The sequence below is a fragment of the Podarcis filfolensis genome (assembly GCF_964270895.1).
Source record: "Podarcis filfolensis genome assembly, chromosome: 7".
Lineage (NCBI taxonomy): Eukaryota > Metazoa > Chordata > Lepidosauria > Squamata > Lacertidae > Podarcis > Podarcis filfolensis.
In genome coordinates, this window is record NC_139603.1 from 55,504,290 (window position 1) to 55,522,983 (window position 18,694).

The 18,694-nt window shown below is 40.0% G+C and overlaps 1 protein-coding gene across 3 annotated transcripts in view; it reads left to right on the plus strand.

Annotated features, from left to right (window-relative positions):
* Positions 1–18,694, plus strand: part of CHD7 (chromodomain helicase DNA binding protein 7) — a 141,804-nt gene that overhangs the window by 116,571 nt on the left and 6,539 nt on the right. The window contains exons 21-35 of one of the 3 annotated variants that reach the window (XM_083622814.1): positions 894–1,004; positions 1,096–1,301; positions 1,805–2,004; positions 3,018–3,177; positions 7,552–7,641; positions 8,085–8,188; positions 9,513–9,642; positions 9,939–10,011; positions 10,238–10,289; positions 11,060–11,288; positions 11,441–11,649; positions 12,478–13,152; positions 14,056–14,216; positions 16,937–17,168; positions 17,512–17,951. In XM_083622814.1, coding sequence (XP_083478940.1) covers positions 894–1,004; positions 1,096–1,301; positions 1,805–2,004; positions 3,018–3,177; positions 7,552–7,641; positions 8,085–8,188; positions 9,513–9,642; positions 9,939–10,011; positions 10,238–10,289; positions 11,060–11,288; positions 11,441–11,649; positions 12,478–13,152; positions 14,056–14,216; positions 16,937–17,168; positions 17,512–17,951 — 3,072 coding nt within the window. Of the gene's footprint in view, positions 1–893; positions 1,005–1,095; positions 1,302–1,804; positions 2,005–3,017; positions 3,178–7,551; positions 7,642–8,084; positions 8,189–9,512; positions 9,643–9,938; positions 10,012–10,237; positions 10,290–11,059; positions 11,289–11,440; positions 11,650–12,477; positions 13,153–14,055; positions 14,217–16,936; positions 17,169–17,507; positions 17,952–18,694 lie in introns of all 3 variants that reach the window. The other 2 variants (XM_083622816.1, XM_083622815.1) reach the window with 2 other exon arrangements.

Below are 18,694 nucleotides of genomic sequence, written 5' to 3' on the forward strand. Positions count from 1 at the left end.
TGGGAATATATGGAGTAAAATGCACATGTGTGCGCACAGATAAGCATGCACATGCACATATCAAAGCAGTCATCCAACCCCCTCTTCAGTTTTTGCTGCTCTGCAAAAGATCTTTGCCCTGTCACTGAGAATAGAACAGGTCTTTTTTCCCAAAGGGAATTTTACATTTTAAGAGAAAGCATATCTACCCAACATTCAGACACTTAGTTATTTACGGTCTCAAGCACCTGCAGGTGCTGCAGGTAGCCCATCGGAGTACCTGACTTTGTTGTCAAAAAAGGGGCCCAACCATTGCTTAATTTATAACTTGATACCTGCAGCACCTAGCAGACTTTTATTCAAAATGCAGGCCTCATGGCTGCAACATCCAAGCAGTTGATTTTATTCCCACCCCCCACACATATCGAGCTTCACAGAGCTGTAGAGAAGTCAAAAGGTTGCTCATTGTTTTGTGACGTTTTGGTTGGTTCTAACACAGGTATTGCTCAAGTATGGATTTTAGGGGGAGTTTTTCCTTATAAACACAACTTGACTGCCTTTATTTTTATAGGTCTTTTACAGTGGACCCTCTGGATACGAATTAAATTCGTTCCGGAGGTTCGTACTTAACCTGAAAAGTCTGTAACTGAAGGTGCCGCTTCTGCGCATGCGTGTGGCATGCAGAGCACTTCTGCACGTGCGCGGGTGGCAAAACCCAGAAATATACACTTCTGGGTTTGCCGCGTTCGCAACCGCAAGTTACATATCCAGAGCGGCACGTAACTCGAGGGTCCACTGTACTTACATTGTTATACCATAAAAAAACAACCAAGGTGAATAAATGCATATTTATTTATTTATTTATGTTAATATATATCTTTGAATATTGATTGGAGATAATTGTTGTATTTTAGGCTAGTTTTGTTGCATCTGGTAACAGAACAGACATTTCACTGGATGATCCTAACTTCTGGCAGAAGTGGGCAAAAAAAGCTGAGCTTGACATTGATGCCTTAAATGGAAGGGTGAGAGAATGAAACCATTAAATACTTTTAGATCACTATAATGTGATTTTTACAAAAACAAACAAACAAAACATCTCTTTTTTAATTATAGAACAACCTAGTTATTGATACACCAAGGGTAAGAAAGCAAACTAGACTATACAGTGCAGTCAAAGAAGATGAACTGATGGAATTTTCTGATCTGGAAAGTGATTCTGAAGAAAAACCCAGTATAAAACCCCGTAGACCACAGGACAAATCTCAGGGTTATGCACGAAGTGAATGCTTTAGGGTGGAAAAGAATCTGTTGGTTTATGGGTAAGTAAAACGAGCCTCAAATGACTTACTGCCGTAAATTTAGCCAGACTGCCTTAATGAACTACCATTAAGGTGAGATTAAGAGCCTCTGTCTAAACTTTGCTCCTATAAAGTTGTATACAGTTATTACAAATAAAGGATTACAGGATCAAGCTCAAATTGATCCCCAAATCTCAAGACTGCAGAAACAGCTCTGGAATAGAATTTCCTGAATAGATTTTCCTGCTCTGAGCCTATAAGGGCTATTGGCATTAAACATGTGTATTTTATTATTTCCAGTATAGTTAAATTGTGGCTTTTATGAGCAGTGAACTTGCTGCCTGCTCAGTAAAATAAATATTCTTAAGTCCTTGGTGCTAGAAACTGGATTCCCTGATGTGACCTGCAAATTCAAAATGTATTTAATGCTAACACCAGAAGCCCCATTCTAGCTGTCATTTGGGAGCTAATGTCAAAATGTGAAATCCAGTTCTAGGTATGTACGCTTTCTATTTTTCTTGTAGTTGGGGACGATGGACTGATATCCTCTCACATGGGCGCTATAAACGCCAACTAACAGAACAAGATGTGGAAACCATCTGCCGAACAATCCTTGTGTATTGTCTCAATCATTACAAAGGGGATGAAAACATCAAAAGTTTTGTCTGGGATCTAATCACTCCCACTGCAGATGGACAAACACGAGCCTTGGTTAACCATTCTGGTATGCTTAAGCACATTTTTCTTTTGTATCAAACTCTGTAGCATGCCTAGCACAGCGTTCTAAGGCTGGGATGGGGAACTTGTGGCTCCCTAGATGTTGGATTCTAGCTCCCATCAGCCTCGGCCAGCATGGCCAGTGGTCAGGCATGCTGGAATTTGTGGTGCCATAACAACTTAATCACCATATTTGGTGCGGTGGCTTGGTGTTGACTTTGAGATGGGAAAACCAGAATAAACTCCCTGTTGTAACATTTGTTCCAGGTAACCAACAGATCCATGCAGTCCTTTCTTATAATACTTTGGGGGGGGGTGTGCATGAATGTACAGAAGTTGTTTCCCCCCCCCCCCAAAAAAATTCACAGTGCTCTTGAATTGGTACAAATTAAAACCAAATTTATGATGGTGGCATTTTTTAAACCCCCCCCCCCATTTTGAGAAGTTGTTGTGGAAGAAGTGGACCCTAGTTAGCTGACTTAGGTGTTTAGCAGTTTCATTTCTGACTCATTTCAATAAGGGTAAATTGGACTGCTAACAACTTGGAAAGTTAAGCATATTTTTTTGAAGAGAGCGAACCCTGAAAGGGCAGGAGTGATGGCTAACATCACAAGGCAACTAAATTGGTTCCAGTCCCCCCCTTTTTTTCTTTTAAAAAGGGTTTAACAAATATTTAAAAGAGCTACTGGGGTTGCCTTTATAGCACAACAGGATTGAAAATAAAAGCTGAGACTATTAGGATGTTGAATTGTGCCACAAGTACTACATTCTGTACTTTTCTTTGTTTCTGCCATATCTTCCTGCACCTGCAACCCTGATTGTAGTCTCACGGACAGTAATGCAATAGTGGATGAGAATTAGCTTTCCACATGTCACTCTGTGCGCACTTTGCAGTTTGTCAGGAGTGAACGCTGAAAGAAGAGCTATATGAAAGTGATTTCACAGATGGGTGTCCCCCTTTGACATAGAATCAGTGCTAATGCTTTCTGTTGAAAAATCATGCATGTGTGTGTTTCTTAGGCTTGTCTGCTCCAGTGCCCAGGGGAAGAAAAGGTAAAAAAGTGAAAGCCCAGAGTGCACAACCTGTGCTGCAGAACGCTGACTGGCTTGCAAGTTGTAACCCAGATGCCTTATTTCAGGAGGACAGCTATAAGAAACACCTCAAACATCACTGTAATAAGTAAGTTTTTTAATTTCCTTGCTTTTACCCAATGACCTAGACTTTGATGTTTTCTCAGTATCCATATCTTAGTACCATGCAAAGACCCTATAGATTGCTGTGGCTATTGCATTTAATCTGTGGTATATCACTAATCAGCTCCAAAGTTGACTTGGCTGTTAACAAGCTTTCTCTGAGTGATTAGTTTTAATCAAGCCTTCTAAGGATGCAGTTTTTATTTTATCACAAGGAAGTGTTGGTAACTGTCATGGCAAAAATGTTCCTTGCATCTGTTATCACCATCATGATAATCATTTATTGCTTGCACTTCACCCTATTGTGAATAAGATTGGTCCTAGAAAAAAACACACCCCAGGTGTCGAAAACCAGGGTAAAGAGCCAAAATGATTTCTCTACAAATTTATCTGTATAAATTGATACCTTTCCTCTTGCTTTCTCTGTTTATTTAAATACTTGGTAAGATGCTTTCACAAGTATACCAGATTGATTTATGGTATTCTTATGAATGATACTGATATGTAAAAACGGGGGGGGGGGGGGTTTGTAAATTCATTGGAGCTTACTGCTACTCGTGTACCATGTGTATGACATTAATCCTATCATGCTACTCAAAGAAAGTATCAAGCGATGCAAAGTGTCCTGTGGGTGTTTTGGGGAGAGAACAGATATAGGTTGTAATCTTACTTGGAAATGAGCGTTATTGAAATCAATAGAACTTTAAAGTAAATATGAGTGGGATCAAGCTGAAACTTTTATAAGGATTTGTTGTCTTGAGCAAAGAAAACATTTCACTTAACAACCTGATGATGAGTTCATAACAAACCCACTCCCACTGTATACAATTTAAGCAACTTCCATAAAATCCACTTGTAGCATTCAGTGCCTGTTCAAATGTGTGTCTTGCAGTATAGACTTGGTGTTCTGTCCTCTTGTTGCATTACAGTATATGAAGATCTAAACTACAGATTAAAATCATTCCAATCTCACCTTTTGTAAATATTATTTCTGTAAGTGTAAAACAATGTAGTTTAGAGTTATGCAGAAAACTCTGTCAGAGCATCTTCTTTGCCTATTTACTATTTGCTTCTTACACCAAGAAGGGTTAATTGCCGTACAGAAGCAAATTAAATCCTGGAAGAGTGAAATGGGGGTGGGGGGGGAGAAGGGGAAATAGCCATCTCTTTTCTAGAGTTGCTTAAATTGGTGAATAAAGCATTTACAAACCTTAATGGAAAAAGTTTGTGCTTTTATCTGCATGCTATATTTCCACAGTATTAACCTGTAGTATCGTACATCCAGCTGCTTAAAAATGCTGCTGCTGCTCCTTAAAGTGCCTAGGTGCTGTATATAGATTATTTAGGGCACTTTCCCAAGAGGTACAGCTGATAGATGCATGCCTTGGACTTGCTTGTGTTCCTTGAACATCTCCTTCCTCCCTTCTTCCCTTCTCTCCATCACTCCCCCCCCCCCCCAAAAAAAAATCTATATGGCAAAAGATTTCTGAAATTGAGCAGAGTTATAAAAGCAGTTTGTGATATGGCATGAAGGTTTGGCATTAAAGAAAAACAAGTCAAAAATTCCACCGGGTGAGCAGAAGCCCTCGGGCATGTCTAATGTTGCTCTTTGTATCCCAGTCATTGTGCTTGTATGCGTATTATTTATTGGGTGCCCTACTGAATAACAGATGTGGTGCTTTTTCTATGTCACATCCATAGACATTGCAAACTTGTCTTTGGATAGATGTACATTCCACCTGGTGACATGACCCTAGGTGAACTGCATGTTTTGAGCACAGAAGTAACTAATTAAGAAGTTTCTGTAGAAGTAAAGAAACTATAAGAAGTTGTGCCAATGCTTTGCATCCAGATAGTATAATGTATGAAGCAGAACTTACGCAGCTTGCTGTATTCAGATCCAGAAGCCCCTCAGGGTCATGGATATTCTGCAATTTTTACAAACCCAAGAAAATAAAAGTGTGATGGTACTCATTTTTCTGTATCATGAGCACAATATCGTTATAAATTATTATATATTTTTAGAGCTTCTCAAGATTCCACTGTATCTTGAGCAGGCCCATTCTGTGAGTAGTTGTATTTTTATCTGTGCTAAATCAGGAATAGCCACCTGGGGTACAGGCTTTCCCTAGCCAATCTGCTGAGGGACCACACCCACTCCTGTAATCCATCCACATTGGTACATTGGCTTGGATAATCCAAGCATCTGGTTTTGGGACTGAATTGGACTTGGTCACCCTTAATCAGGAAAAGGACAGAGGAAATGTGGTCCTGTTGCTTCTGCTAGATCTCTCAGTGGCCTTTTGATACTATTGACCTTGGTGTCATACTGGACTGGCTTGGTAGGTTGCAAGTTTAAGGCACTGTATAGACCGGTTTCTATCTGTAGGGAGAGTTCCAGAGAGTGAACTTTAGGTGACTGCACCCCTGACCCCTGGCAGCGGTGCTGTGGGGTGCTACAGGTAATGTATTGTCCCCAGTGCTGTTTAACATCTATATGAAGCTGCTGAAGTTTCAGAATGCTGAAAACACCCAGCTCTATTTCTGTGTTATGTCTAAATAAGGTGTGGGTGGACATGCATGTCCTGGGCTAGTGTCTGGATATATTGGTGGGCTGAGTGAGGTCCAGTGAGCTGAAGTTGAATTGTGATAAGGTGGAGGTCCTTTGGGTGAGTGATCTCCAGCTCTGGGAATTAGGTGTATTGCCTGTTCTGAACAGGGTTCCTCTCCCCTTGAAGGAATAGGTATGTAGTCTGATGGGTGCTTCTTGAGCCATCATTGTCACAGAAGGCCCAAAAGAAGCCTTTTACCACCTGCAGCTGAAACATAGGTTACAGCTGTTCCTGGCTAGGGTAACTTGGACACAGTGATCCATTCAGGGCTTTTTCTCAGCTGGAATTCACAGGAACTCAGTTCCGGAACCTCTCAGGTGGGCGCCGTTGCCATTATAAAAGAACAAGGTTCACAGTGGGCTCCGGCACCTCTTTTTCTTGAAAAATAGCACTGGATCCATGCACTGGTAACCCTAGGACAGTCTAAACAAAGTTGCCTACAGTTATTAGGTGAAGTTACCTACAATGAACATGTGATACACCATTAAAAGGAATTGCTTTAACTATCAATCTGTTGCTGACCCAGGTTTAAACCTAAAAAACCTGGGAGCCATATTACCTGAGATTACACCTTCTTCCATATAGACCTGCCCATTCATAAAGCTCTTTAGCTGATACCCTCCTGCTACCTGCTGAAATCCATCCTGTGGCAACCCAGATGAGTGCTTTTTCTGTGGTAGCACTCAGTTTGTGGAATAGTCTCTCTTCTTAAAGAAGGCAGGCGCTAACTGTGAAATGTTTTCAGCTCTTGGTAGAAACATAGTTATTTGCCCAATCATCTTCCGGCCATTGATACCCATTTTTCAAATTGTTCTGGTTGTTGATGTATTCATGTAGTTTTAATGTTTATTTTATTGATTTGTTTTATATTATTGTTGTACACTGCCTTGCAATGTTTAATAAATGCAGGACAGAAGTATTTTAGATTAATACGTAATAGTTTTTCCCATTTTCAGATAGTTTTCTAGCATCATTGGGAGTGAATATAATTGTGTGTTTGGTTATATCAATTTAATCTTTGACTAGGAACATACGATTATAGCTCCAAAACAGTTTTACAGCATGTCAGAGGTGTTACATTGTAAATTTGAACTAGGTTACGTTCCGTTGTCATCCAATCTAGGCAGGTGAAATAGTAGTAAATTTGGCAGAACTTTTTTTTTTTTTTTTAAATCCTGTCTTTAGGAAACACTGACTTTTCCGTTCTCAGAAGCAAAAAATTGTACAATCGTAACAAGCCTGACATTCCATATTGGGGGTTTATTGTAAGGTAGTAAAACCAGATTTTATATCTCGTTTATTCCTGCAACTTCTGATGTGCTTCCAAAAATGGTATTAAGGCAGCAGCTGAGGAAATTTTATGAGATAATGAAGCAGAACAGTTACTGAAAGCCATCTGCTCAGTTGTTTACAAACTTGCTTCAATACTTCAGAGGCAGTGGTAGAGTACGTGTCTAAACTTCACAAGCTGCACTAGGTAGAACTAAATGAAATGCGCCTGGGTTGGGCTGAGCTCGATCCCTCTCTGTGCAGTCTAAGCGGTTGCCAGGCAGGCCTGTTGGAAGCCAGCAGAAAGCACCACACAGAGGTGATTATGTGCCACCATCTGTCACGCTTCAAGCCTACCATACAGCATGGCTAATCAGCCTTGGCAGGATGATGGATGAACAGCAGCAGCTGCCAAAAGCCACTGTTGGCAAACAGTCCTGAAGTTAAGAACTTTTTCCCCTCTCTGTTTTCCTCTCCAGGGTCCTGCTGCGTGTCCGCATGCTGTACTATCTGAGGCAAGAAGTTATAGGGGACCAAGCTGACAAGATCTTGGAGGGTGCTGACTCAAGGTTAGTGCAAATTTAGGTTGATATGTTGCTTTATGCGAGCTGTAACCTGTGCATATTTATTTTAGATCAGAGGAATTTAAAGATTTAGCAGTTGCATATCTGTTCAGGGCATTTTATCATTTCATGCTTTGAATGTGGCTGGTGAGGGTGAATATAAGATGGGTAATGGGGATTTTTCATTTCATAGTGAGGAAAAATTCACTAATACCTGCTTTGATAGGGTGGGTCAGATTCTAATATTTAATATAAATATTTTAGAGAGGGGAAAGTATTACTAAATAAATAATATTAACACTTCTATTGTTTATAACCACTTTGGGTTTTTTCAAGTATCTCGATGCCTTGTGTAATCAAGTTTGCTCTTCCCAACACTTAGTGTGAACACATTTAAATGTGATACCTAACCTTCAGAGGTATTTCCAAATGTGTAATTCTTTTTATAGTGAGGCTGATATTTGGATTCCTGAGCCATTTCATGCTGAAGTTCCTACAGACTGGTGGGATAAGGAGGCAGATAAATCCCTTTTAATTGGAGTGTTCAAGCATGGTAAGTGATGTCTCACTTCGAACAGAACTCCTTGGTAAAAGCTTTCTGTGTATACCAATATTCAGTCACAATATTAACAAGTGTAGTTCCAAAGAATTGTTGGCTTCTCGCTCCTTTTTTCCTTCTGCATTGAAAAAAAAATCTATTTGAGTTGTAAATATCAGATGCTGTTTTTAAATGTTTGCAGAACATTTCTGGAGAAAACATTACTTCCTTGGCTGTAAATAACACAAAACCATATTTGTTTAAATAATAGCCAAGTAGTATTATAGATCTCCATAAACTCTGCTTCCAGCACTGTTTCACTTGCTAACTCTGCCAGCCAGTGTCAAAGTGGACGGTGGGCTTAACCTCTGCTATTAATCTGTACAAGTGCCTCCTGGGCTTTGTTCCAAGCAATATTTCACAAATGTCAGTGCTGAGAACTCCCGGCTCCCTTGAGTGGGATGCAGCCTTGTTAACTTTGAAAGGCTGGGGATGCAGAGCTGGCATGATATATACAGTGAGCAATTCCTGATTATAATCCCAATTCTCTGGAGGTTGCAGAGGTATTCTCAGCAGCCCAGCCTGACTAAAGGGGAGAATGATGGCTTATAAAACCTTTCATGATTACAGCTTGGCTTGAGGCTCTACAGCAGTTAAGGACAGTGTGTTGTAGTACAAATCCTAATTGAATTGTGCTGTTCTGCCTATGTACAGCAGCTCTGTTTTGTGGGCTCAGCTGAGGCAAGTCTAGTCTAAAAATCATTTTCTTGCTGTGCACTGTTGGGATCTGCCATTTTCCATCTAGTCAACTTGGATGGTACAGAAAAGTAAACAGCAGTTTGAAAACCATGGAGGGAACGGTGTCATCTTACTGACATGCATCATCCTAAACCAAATAAGACAGGTTTGCTGGCCTTACGTATTTTCCCATGTATGCATTTCCAACTGTAAGTGCCAGTTTAAATAGGGCTAGTACCATTGAAAGGAAGGTGAGTTGGGGGATGTTAAATCTAGAGGTGAAAGGGTAACTAATAAAAAGCTTTGTGCATGGCTACTGCTCCCATTTTTCTGCCTTTCTTGCCCACTCACCCATCCAAACACTGCCTGGAAATCTTTAATGTCTCCATACTTTCCACAGGTGTATGGCACATTCTTGTTTGTAATGAAAGGAAGTAGAAATGTGGAAGTAGAACTTGTCTTCACACATTCTTGTATGTAATGGGAACGGAAAAGTAGAAATGCAGTTTTCTTGTTCTTCATCAGTATAAAAGTGTCATTCACATGGAGCTATTTTGTTTATACTTGTGGGTGCTTGGTGTGTTTTTCTGTCTGGGTGCAGGCTATGAGAAGTACAATTCAATGAGAGCCGACTCCACTCTCTGTTTCCTGGAACGTGTTGGTATGCCTGATGCCAAGGCCATAGCTGCTGAGCAGAGAGGAACAGATATATTAACAGATGGTGGTGATGGGTAAGGACATTATAAAAATTTAATAAACTTTACAACACTATCATAAATACTGGCCTGGCTTCACCTATTGCATCACATTTGAGGGTTCTCTTTCTTATAACAGTGTTTCCATATATATGAAGTAGTTAAAAAGCAAGTTTGGGATTCATTTTAATGGATATATAATTAGACATTAAGAAGCTTTTTTGGTCATTTAACATTGTCCCTCATGATACTGCATAATAAGGTTTGGAAAGGATTTGTTCTCTAGCTCTGATAGTTGTGTTTCTCCCCCCCCCCCATCATATTTCCTGTAGGGGTGATTTTGATAGAGAAGATGAAGATCCAGAATATAAACCAACCAGGACTCCATTCAAAGATGAAATTGATGTAAGGATCTTGACATTCTAATACATGTTTTTTTATTAATGTGTAATTTTTATTAATGTGTAATATTTGAAGAAAGGTTATTTGAAATATTAATGTATTGTCTCATGTAATGTTCTTGTGTGTAACAAAAATTTATTTTCAGCTTTTTGAAAGATCATTTCCTCTGCTTCCTCAGAGCTAAATTTTTGAAAAACAAATGCTGAAGTAACACTCTTTTTTTCTAAAGGAATTTGCAAACTCTCCTTCTGACAAGGAAGAATCCATAGAGCTCCACACAAGTAAGCCTGGGAATGGGGTGAGGGAGAAGTGTTAATAATGCACATATTATCTAATGTTGATTGTGGTACACAAGGGACCAACTTTTTGTGCTTTAATTTTCAGAAAAATTAATGGCTTTATATCTTTTTTGTAATAATTTGCCACCTACATATACTGTTGCTTTGTATATGCTTTATTCAGTTTGGTTACATAATGGGATATGTGTAGTGGCAGAGCCAAAGCTATAACACTGAGATCCAGCGCCGAGGGCCTTCTGGCGGTTCCCTCATTGCGAGAAGTAAGGTTACAGGGAACCAGGCAGAGGGCCTTCTCGGTAGTGGCGCCTGCCCTGTGGAACGCCCTCCCAGCAGATGTCAAAGCAATAAACAACTATTTTACTTTTAAAAGACAACTGAAGGCAGCCCTCTTTAGGGAAGTTTTTAATGTCTGATGCTGTACTGTTTTTAATATTCAGTTGGAAGCCGCCCAGAGTGGCTGGGGAAACCCAGCCAGATGGGTGGGGTATAAATAATAAATTTTTATTATTATTATAACCATTTTGGAGAGGGATAACCATTTTAGCTGTGTGTTGTCACCAGAACTTCACTGAGTGTGTTGTTCACAATAGTGAAGTTCAAGACATAAATGTTTCAGAATTCATCTTAAGAGGACTTCAGTGTTAGATATTTGATTTGTGGGGTTTTAAACTCAATATGCTTTTCATATATAGCAAATTAGCATTTGACTATAATTACAAATGTCTAATATTAGCTTTGCTAATATTCTGTAGGCAAGCACAGTGAAAGCAATGCTGATTTTGGCCAACTCTACTGGCCTAACACTTCAACCCTGACTACCCGCTTGCGCCGCCTCATTACTGCCTATCAGCGTAGCTATAAAAGGCAACAAATGAGGCAAGAGGCGCTAATGAAGACTGACCGACGCCGTCGACGACCTCGTGAAGAAGTGAGAGCATTAGAAGCTGAAAGAGAAGCTATAATAACAGAAAAACGTCAAAAGTAAGTTTCTTTAGGCTTCGTTCTCATAGAAATGAGCATCTGCTTGCAACATCGCTCATTTTCTTTGAAATAGATCCTGGTATCTGGTATCAAATTGGGGTGTGAAAAGCTCTTAGATGTGTCCTGACATGCTAATCTCTTCCTTTTTCCAGATGGACAAGAAGAGAGGAAGCAGATTTTTATCGTGTTGTGTCTACTTTTGGGGTTATTTTTGACCCTATAAAGCAGCAGTTTGATTGGAACCAGTTCAGAGCCTTTGCCAGACTTGATAAGAAGTCTGATGAAAGTTTAGAGAAGTACTTCAATTGCTTTGTAGCTATGTGCAGGCGAGTGTGCCGAATGCCATCCAAGCCAGATGAAGGTAGGTTTGCTGATAGCTATAACTCTAATAAATGGAAAGTTATAAACTGAGACAAGTTCCAAGCAAAGATGCAAGCAGATATTTTAAATACATCTTCTATGTTTGTTTCCCCTTCACATATACTCACTCTTTTCAATTCACGCACACACGCAGGTATTTATTCAAATGTAGAAAGTATATAAAAATCCTAATGTGTGGAAGATGAAGTATTTGGATTGGTCTGTTCCTCTTGCCCGAGACTCAGGCAGGAGCAAAGAATTGTGGGAAGTAGATAGCTCCTCATTTTTTCCCTCCTGCCTGGACGGAGCAGCTTGACCCTCCCAACTCTCCCTGTTTTGTTCTCTGTTAGTCAGCTGAATCCTCTTTAACTCCTGTCTTTGTTGTTCTAAGTTACTTAGTAATCTTTCTCTTGCTTACTTGTTTGTTGGATCAATTTTCCTGTCTTTGTTGCCGTTTGTGTCCTTTTTTTGTCCGCCACTGAGGTAACAAAAAAAGCGAAAGAAGTATCTTACTCACTCATAGATGACTAATGCTACAGTCCACTCTTCTCTGCTTCACCTCCCCCACCAGGCCATTTGGACCTAGTGTTGACACTTCTTAAAAACTATTGAGCACTTGGAATGTTCACAATTATTCCATAATTTCTTAGCAGCTGACCCAGTGATCGGGGTATTTGAGTTCAAGTACCTTAAATTAGAGATCTTAGCAAGATATTTAAGAAAACGCAGGTCAGTTATTTTTAGGGTTCTCCCCCCCCCTTTTTGTTGAGTAAAATGTAGTAATTTTAAAATCTTCCTAATATCTACTTATTTATCTCTTTTCCTATAGAACCCCCTGATCTTTCTACTGTGATTGAACCAATCACTGAGGAACGTGCTTCTCGAACTTTGTATCGCATAGAGCTCTTGCGGAAAGTCCGAGAGCAGGTTCTCCATCATCCACAATTGGTGGAAAAGTTAAAACTGTGTCAGCCAAGCTTGGATCTGCCAGAGTGGTGGGAATGTGGCAAACATGACAAAGATTTACTGATTGGTGCTGCTAAACATGGAGTCAGCAGGACAGATTATCATATCCTGAATGACCCTGAACTTTCTTTTCTTGATTCTCATAAAAACTTTGCTCAAAACAGGGGTGGAGGTAATCTGAGTACTTTGTTAAACCCATTGGGTGTCTGCTGTAGCCAGACAGCCTCTGTTATCCCATCCACACCAGCACAAGATGAAAAGTCTGCAGAACAAGCTGAAGTTAAACTGGAAGGACCTGAGAAAACATCAGCCAAAGAGGAGTCTGATAGTAAAGAGGAGGAAGATGCAACAGATACTGCAGGAAAAAGTGATAAGGAGGAATCTGAGGCTGAGGCTGGTCCTGTTAAATGTGAAATAAAGGACATGGAATTGAGCACAGAGGTAGAGCCAAAATCTATTTCTGAGAAAGGTTCAGAAGATGATGAAGAAGAAAAACTCGATGATGATGACAAATCAGAAGAGTCATCCCAACCTGAAGGTAATCGTGAAGAAAATAAGGGTTGATTCAGAATAATATTGTCCATATTTGGTACACCATATATGCAGTCTCCCATCAGACATTTTTGAGCTGAAAGGAGATCTACCTTTAATTTTATGATCTTACTCATATCTTTGAGTATGCAGTTTTAGGATTGCATGAATTCAGTAGGGTTTTTTTAAGCATTCTGACTTCAGAGAGCCTGTCCATATTGACTTATCTGCCAAGGCAATCTCTACATCTGACTAGAAAACCTTGTACAATCCAGAAGATTTTGGAGTATGTTATAAGAACCCTGCCTGGATCTGTTTTGGCCTCGTTATTCCTCTGTAAGACTGTTGCATCCTTGAACAACTAGTGCTGGCCTACAGTTGGATACTGCATAGGGGAGATCTGTAGTTGTAGTGGGGAAGAGTTGCATAGGATGCAGTTTGAAAACCAGTGTTTTATTTGGTTCTAACAAAGCAGGTTCCTCTACAGTGCAGTATAAATGTTTTTGTTTTTTAAAAAACAACACATAATTGCCTCAGTTGATAGATAATCCTGAGCTGACTGCAAAACTGGAATATTATCATTGTAATAAATATGGAGCACAAAAAAGCAGATATATATCATACTCTGTTCCAAACACCAAAGTCATGGAGCATAAGAAGAGTAATGTACAGTGACATGGCAAAATAGCATACTAAAGTTGGCTTGCTTAAATTGCCATCCAATTGCTGCTTTTGGGATCTTCATCTCATTAACATATCAAAGAGTACATTATCAACATGAGTGAATGTTCAACATCTTTAATGTATAGAAAACTGCCCGTAAAGACTTTGTCAGATCAACACTACAATGATACTGTAAATAATAGTGGCTTACTTCTGTAACTAATTCTTAGTGATTAATATTTCTCAGCAGGAACAATTTCTCAGGGTAAGAATTTTGATGAAGAAAGCAATGCATCCCTGAGCACCGCAAGGGATGAAACACGTGATGGATTTTATATGGAAGATGGAGACCCATCAGTAGCTCAGCTCCTTCACGAAAGAACATTTGCTTTTTCATTCTGGCCGAAGGTTGGTTCAATAGAGAACTGATCACTTCTGAGGAGTGATGTGCTTGATGCATTACTTATTACATAATGTAGTTTTTCTCAAACTATGAAGCAGGGGTGCCTTTCAGGGGACATGAGAGACACTCAAGGCATGGCAAAGGTTTGCCAGCCTGGTCACCAGTGGCTCAACTGCAACTGAGTGGCCTGCTGGGGGCATACACCCTTTCTAGTATAATAGCAGTAGAGGAAAGCCAAACTGCCTTTGCATTTTGCCAAGTCTTCCTTCCCTTTCCTACTGGCTCCATTGTCGCATGGATAAATTTTCCGTTGCCCCTGTGGGGCAACCTGTAGGCCAGATGTAGTCCATGGATCCTTGGGACTCTGAAGTCTAATGGTAGATAGCATGGTGGGGATATTTGGGCAGGTGGTAGCTACAGGTGGAAGGATTATCTCAATATGTGCTGCCACCCCTTAAGAATCCCTCCCTGGCATAGCAAGAGGGCTTTTGGGTAAACTTTATTACCATGAAGGATGGAAAGAGATGATGGGACGTTTAAATGACTGTATGTGAACAGGGGTTGTATAGATGGCTGTGCAAGGAATCTCCTGCCCACTGTTGGTCTCACTTACCATCACTATTCAGTGCCAAACCCATTTCCCTTGTGGTGACTCATTCAGAGGCAACCCATTCAGAATTGGGAACTTTCCTAAATTTCCAGAACAGGTTTTGGAGAAGGATGTTGAAGGAAGGGATATCCTTTTAAGTTTCTGTGTAGAGTTCTGCATGCTGCTCCTTGGATCTTGTGTATTTTTGAAGAGGGGGCGGGGGTTGGCAAGGGGGGGGAAAGAGTACATTCAGAAGAGTGGAGCCAAGTTCAAAAGTACTGGAAAACACTGACAATACAGCCTAGGGATTACATCCAATGTAGTGCTAAGTTAAAGTCATTTGCAGTGTACTTGTTTTGCCGGCAAATCTTTTTTTCTGGCAGTGGAATGTTGCTGCACAAGAGAATGCATAAGTGGGTTGCTCATAGCTTTCTTTGCACAACAGATTGCACACTCTGTCGCTTGAGTTTCCACTAGCACAACTGTTGCATTGGATATTGTGCATCATCATCATCACCATTCGATTTATATTTCACTTACATGCCACATTATTAAATCTTGCCTGTTTGCACAAATGCCCTTGCACTAGTAGACAGAGAATGTTGGATAGAGCCCTGTAGGTTTAGATAGTTGCCCCCTAAAAGCAATTCAAATTAGCATGCAGAAAGAGATGGGATTGGAATTATGATATTATGTAAATATGCATGATCATACTTAATAGAACATATAAGAATATAAACTAAAATTTGGCGAGCTCTTCCTTTATGAATTGAAGGAAGTAAAATAAGGAAATACTGAATACTGTAATCCTAAATAGCTTGTAATATAAAATAGGAGAACATTTGTCTAGTAGAGCTATCACTTTTATTTTTGCAGCAATTAAAAAAAAACACTTTACTGGACAAAATGCAGCGGTGATAATTGTACTAGTTCTATATACCACTCAGGTTCTGGTTTCAGAGGGTGCTGGAGAGAAATAAAGTAGTAATAGTCTTAAGCTTCCTAATCACCATAACAGGGCCATCTGGTTTGGGGGGGTTGAAATAACCCCTGCTGTAATAGGCTTATTCCTGGGCAAAGCAAGCAGCTGGTTGCAGCTGCTGAGATCTGCTAGTGGCTTTTACACTGTTCAGGTAACTGAAGGTTGATTCTATTTAGTAATCAATAGCCAATTTTCAGAAGTTGATTGTGTATGCATGTATGTATGTGGGTACATGTTTGTGTGTGTGTATATCTAATATGTTTATATTGTGTTTGCACCAAATTTGTTCAAGGTGATTTACAATTATGTAGAACAATTTAAATAAATCAATATAATGCAGCAATATAAAACAATTAGTAAAACAACAGGCAGTCAAAGCAGCAGCAAAGATAACATGTTTATGATGCCATTAACCAACAACTCAGGAGAATAAAATAGTCTTCACATGGCACCGAATGACAAAAGAATGGATGGAAAGCAAATGTTTCCAGGGATGGTGTTTTGACTCCCCAGAAAGGGAAGTGATGCATCATTATTAACTAGTGAACTAAAAGACCATTAAACACATTTTGAAAATTATCCAACTAGGTTTCAAAGCCCTTTTCTCTATGCAGTAGCATTCATATTGTATTTGCCTATATTCTAAGAGGGCTTAGCTGTAATTAGAATTTTTTAATGTACACGCTTCAGTGGAACCTGAAGTGATAATGGGCGTGGAATGAAAATTGACATTTATTAGATGTCCCTAGGTTGGTGCCCGTTTCATAACATTGAACTTTATTAATAGTGACACTAATGAGGAACCACTTCCTGGGACAAAATTGCAGATGCAGCCTGTTGGCTCTGACATACCCAAGGCAAAGATGTTGAGTTACAAGAATTATACTACTAGTGGTTTAACTGATGTTTTGTTTTAGTATATGATAGCAGTACTGAGAACTGAGAAAATGTGTGTCAGATGGCTTGTAAAAGGCTCATGCGCCTCAACATTCCCAATAATTTAAATGACAAGTGCCTGTAATATTTCTTCTGATCTGGAGTTTCAGTTGCAGTTTTGTCAAGCAATGCAGCCTGTTAAGCTGTGTGTGCATGGCCCGACTGAGCTCAAATGGCTACTTTCACATGACATTCATTATGTATTTCCCTTTCTGCAGGATCGAGTAATGATCAACCGATTAGACAACATCTGTGAAGCAGTGTTGAAAGGGAAGTGGCCAGTAAATAGACGCCAGATGTTTGATTTCCAGGGCCTTATACCTGGGTATACGCCAACAGCTGTGGACAGCCCTCTACAGAAACGGAGTTTTGCAGAGCTCTCCATGGTTGGTCAAGCCAACATCAGTGGCAATGAAGATATCACAGTCTCTCCTCAGTTGTCCAAGGCATGTTTTGTATGAGAGTCATAAAGTTGCTTTTAAAGATATAAAACCAGAAGGGGTCAAAAACAGTAGCAGAAAAACACCCATAGCTATAAACCTACTCTGAGAAAGATAGTAATAAATATATTAAGGTACAAAATAGGTCTGATGTTACATTTTTCATTAAGATGAAATCTGTAATGGTCTCTTCTTAGAACTAGTTGATCTGACAAGATGTAACTAGTTGGGCTTGTGCAATCCTATCTAACTTTTTCCATCATTTTTAAATATTTAGAAAATTGAAATCACACCAAAAAGCAAGGGGTATTTCATTGCTCATAATGATAATGTGTTATTTTTTCTTTAGGAAGATGCACTCAATTTGTCAGTTCCACGCCAGCGGCGGAGGAGGAGAAGAAAGATTGAAATTGAGGCTGAAAGGGCAGCCAAAAGGAGAAATCTCATGGAAATGGTTGCCCAGTTGCGAGAGTCACAGGTTGTCTCAGAAAATGGACAAGAAAAAATTGTAGACTTATCAAAGGCCTCACGAGAGGCAACAAGTTCTACCTCAACTTTTTCAGCTGTTCCTTCAAAGTTTCTATTACCTAATGTTTCCACACCAGTGTCTGATGCCTTTAAAACTCAGATGGAGTTGCTACAAGCAGGTCTTTCACGCACACCCACAAGGCATCTACTAAATGGTTCTCTAATTGATGTAGAACCACCCATGAAAAGGAGGAGAGGAAGAAGGAAAAATGTAGAAGGGCTTGATCTGTTATTTATGAGCAACAAGCGAGCATCGTTGACAGCAGTAAGAGAGAAGACTTTTTCTTTGACGTTAATTCTGCATTATGTGAGGCAGAACACCAAAATTGGCATTTTATTCCCAGATATAAATATTCTATTTTGTATTTTCAGTTCCATATTAACATTTGGGCATGCTCCTGTTCTAATATACAAAACACTGGTCAGTAATAATAAATTCACAAAATACCTCTTAAGAACTAAACTCACTGCAAAAGAAGAATTTCATTTTAATTCACCAGATTTGCTTTGAGCTGATGTAGAATAATAGCAGCAGCCAAAGGAGGAGCTGAGTGGATGGCAGCCGAGTCAGGGGGTGTGAGGAGAGGCACAGAGTTTACCACCAGCTCCCTAGGTCTGCCAAGATGCTGTTTCTGGGAGATGCTTTAACATCAAAACGATGCCCCACTGAAGCTGTGTTTAAGACACTCCCCAGATCAGCTCATCTTGCATTGGTGGTGCTGGGGAAAGGGAATGATATAAGCCAAGTCGTCTAGGCATGGTAGGTTGAGCCATTGGCAAGGGGAACCCCAAAGAGTTTTTTGTTTAGTTCTCTGCTTTGGAGTGCAACACAGGCTTGAGCTCACACACCTTCTAATTCATCTTATTTGGCATGGTTGTGTGATTGGGGTTTTTTTCCCCCTCTGGGGAAACAAAGCTCCTCTCTCTGGACCATTACACAGACAAGAGGCTGGAGATGGCCTGTAGAAGTGAGAGACAAAAGTTGTTCCTTGCCCCTGGAGAGCAAGT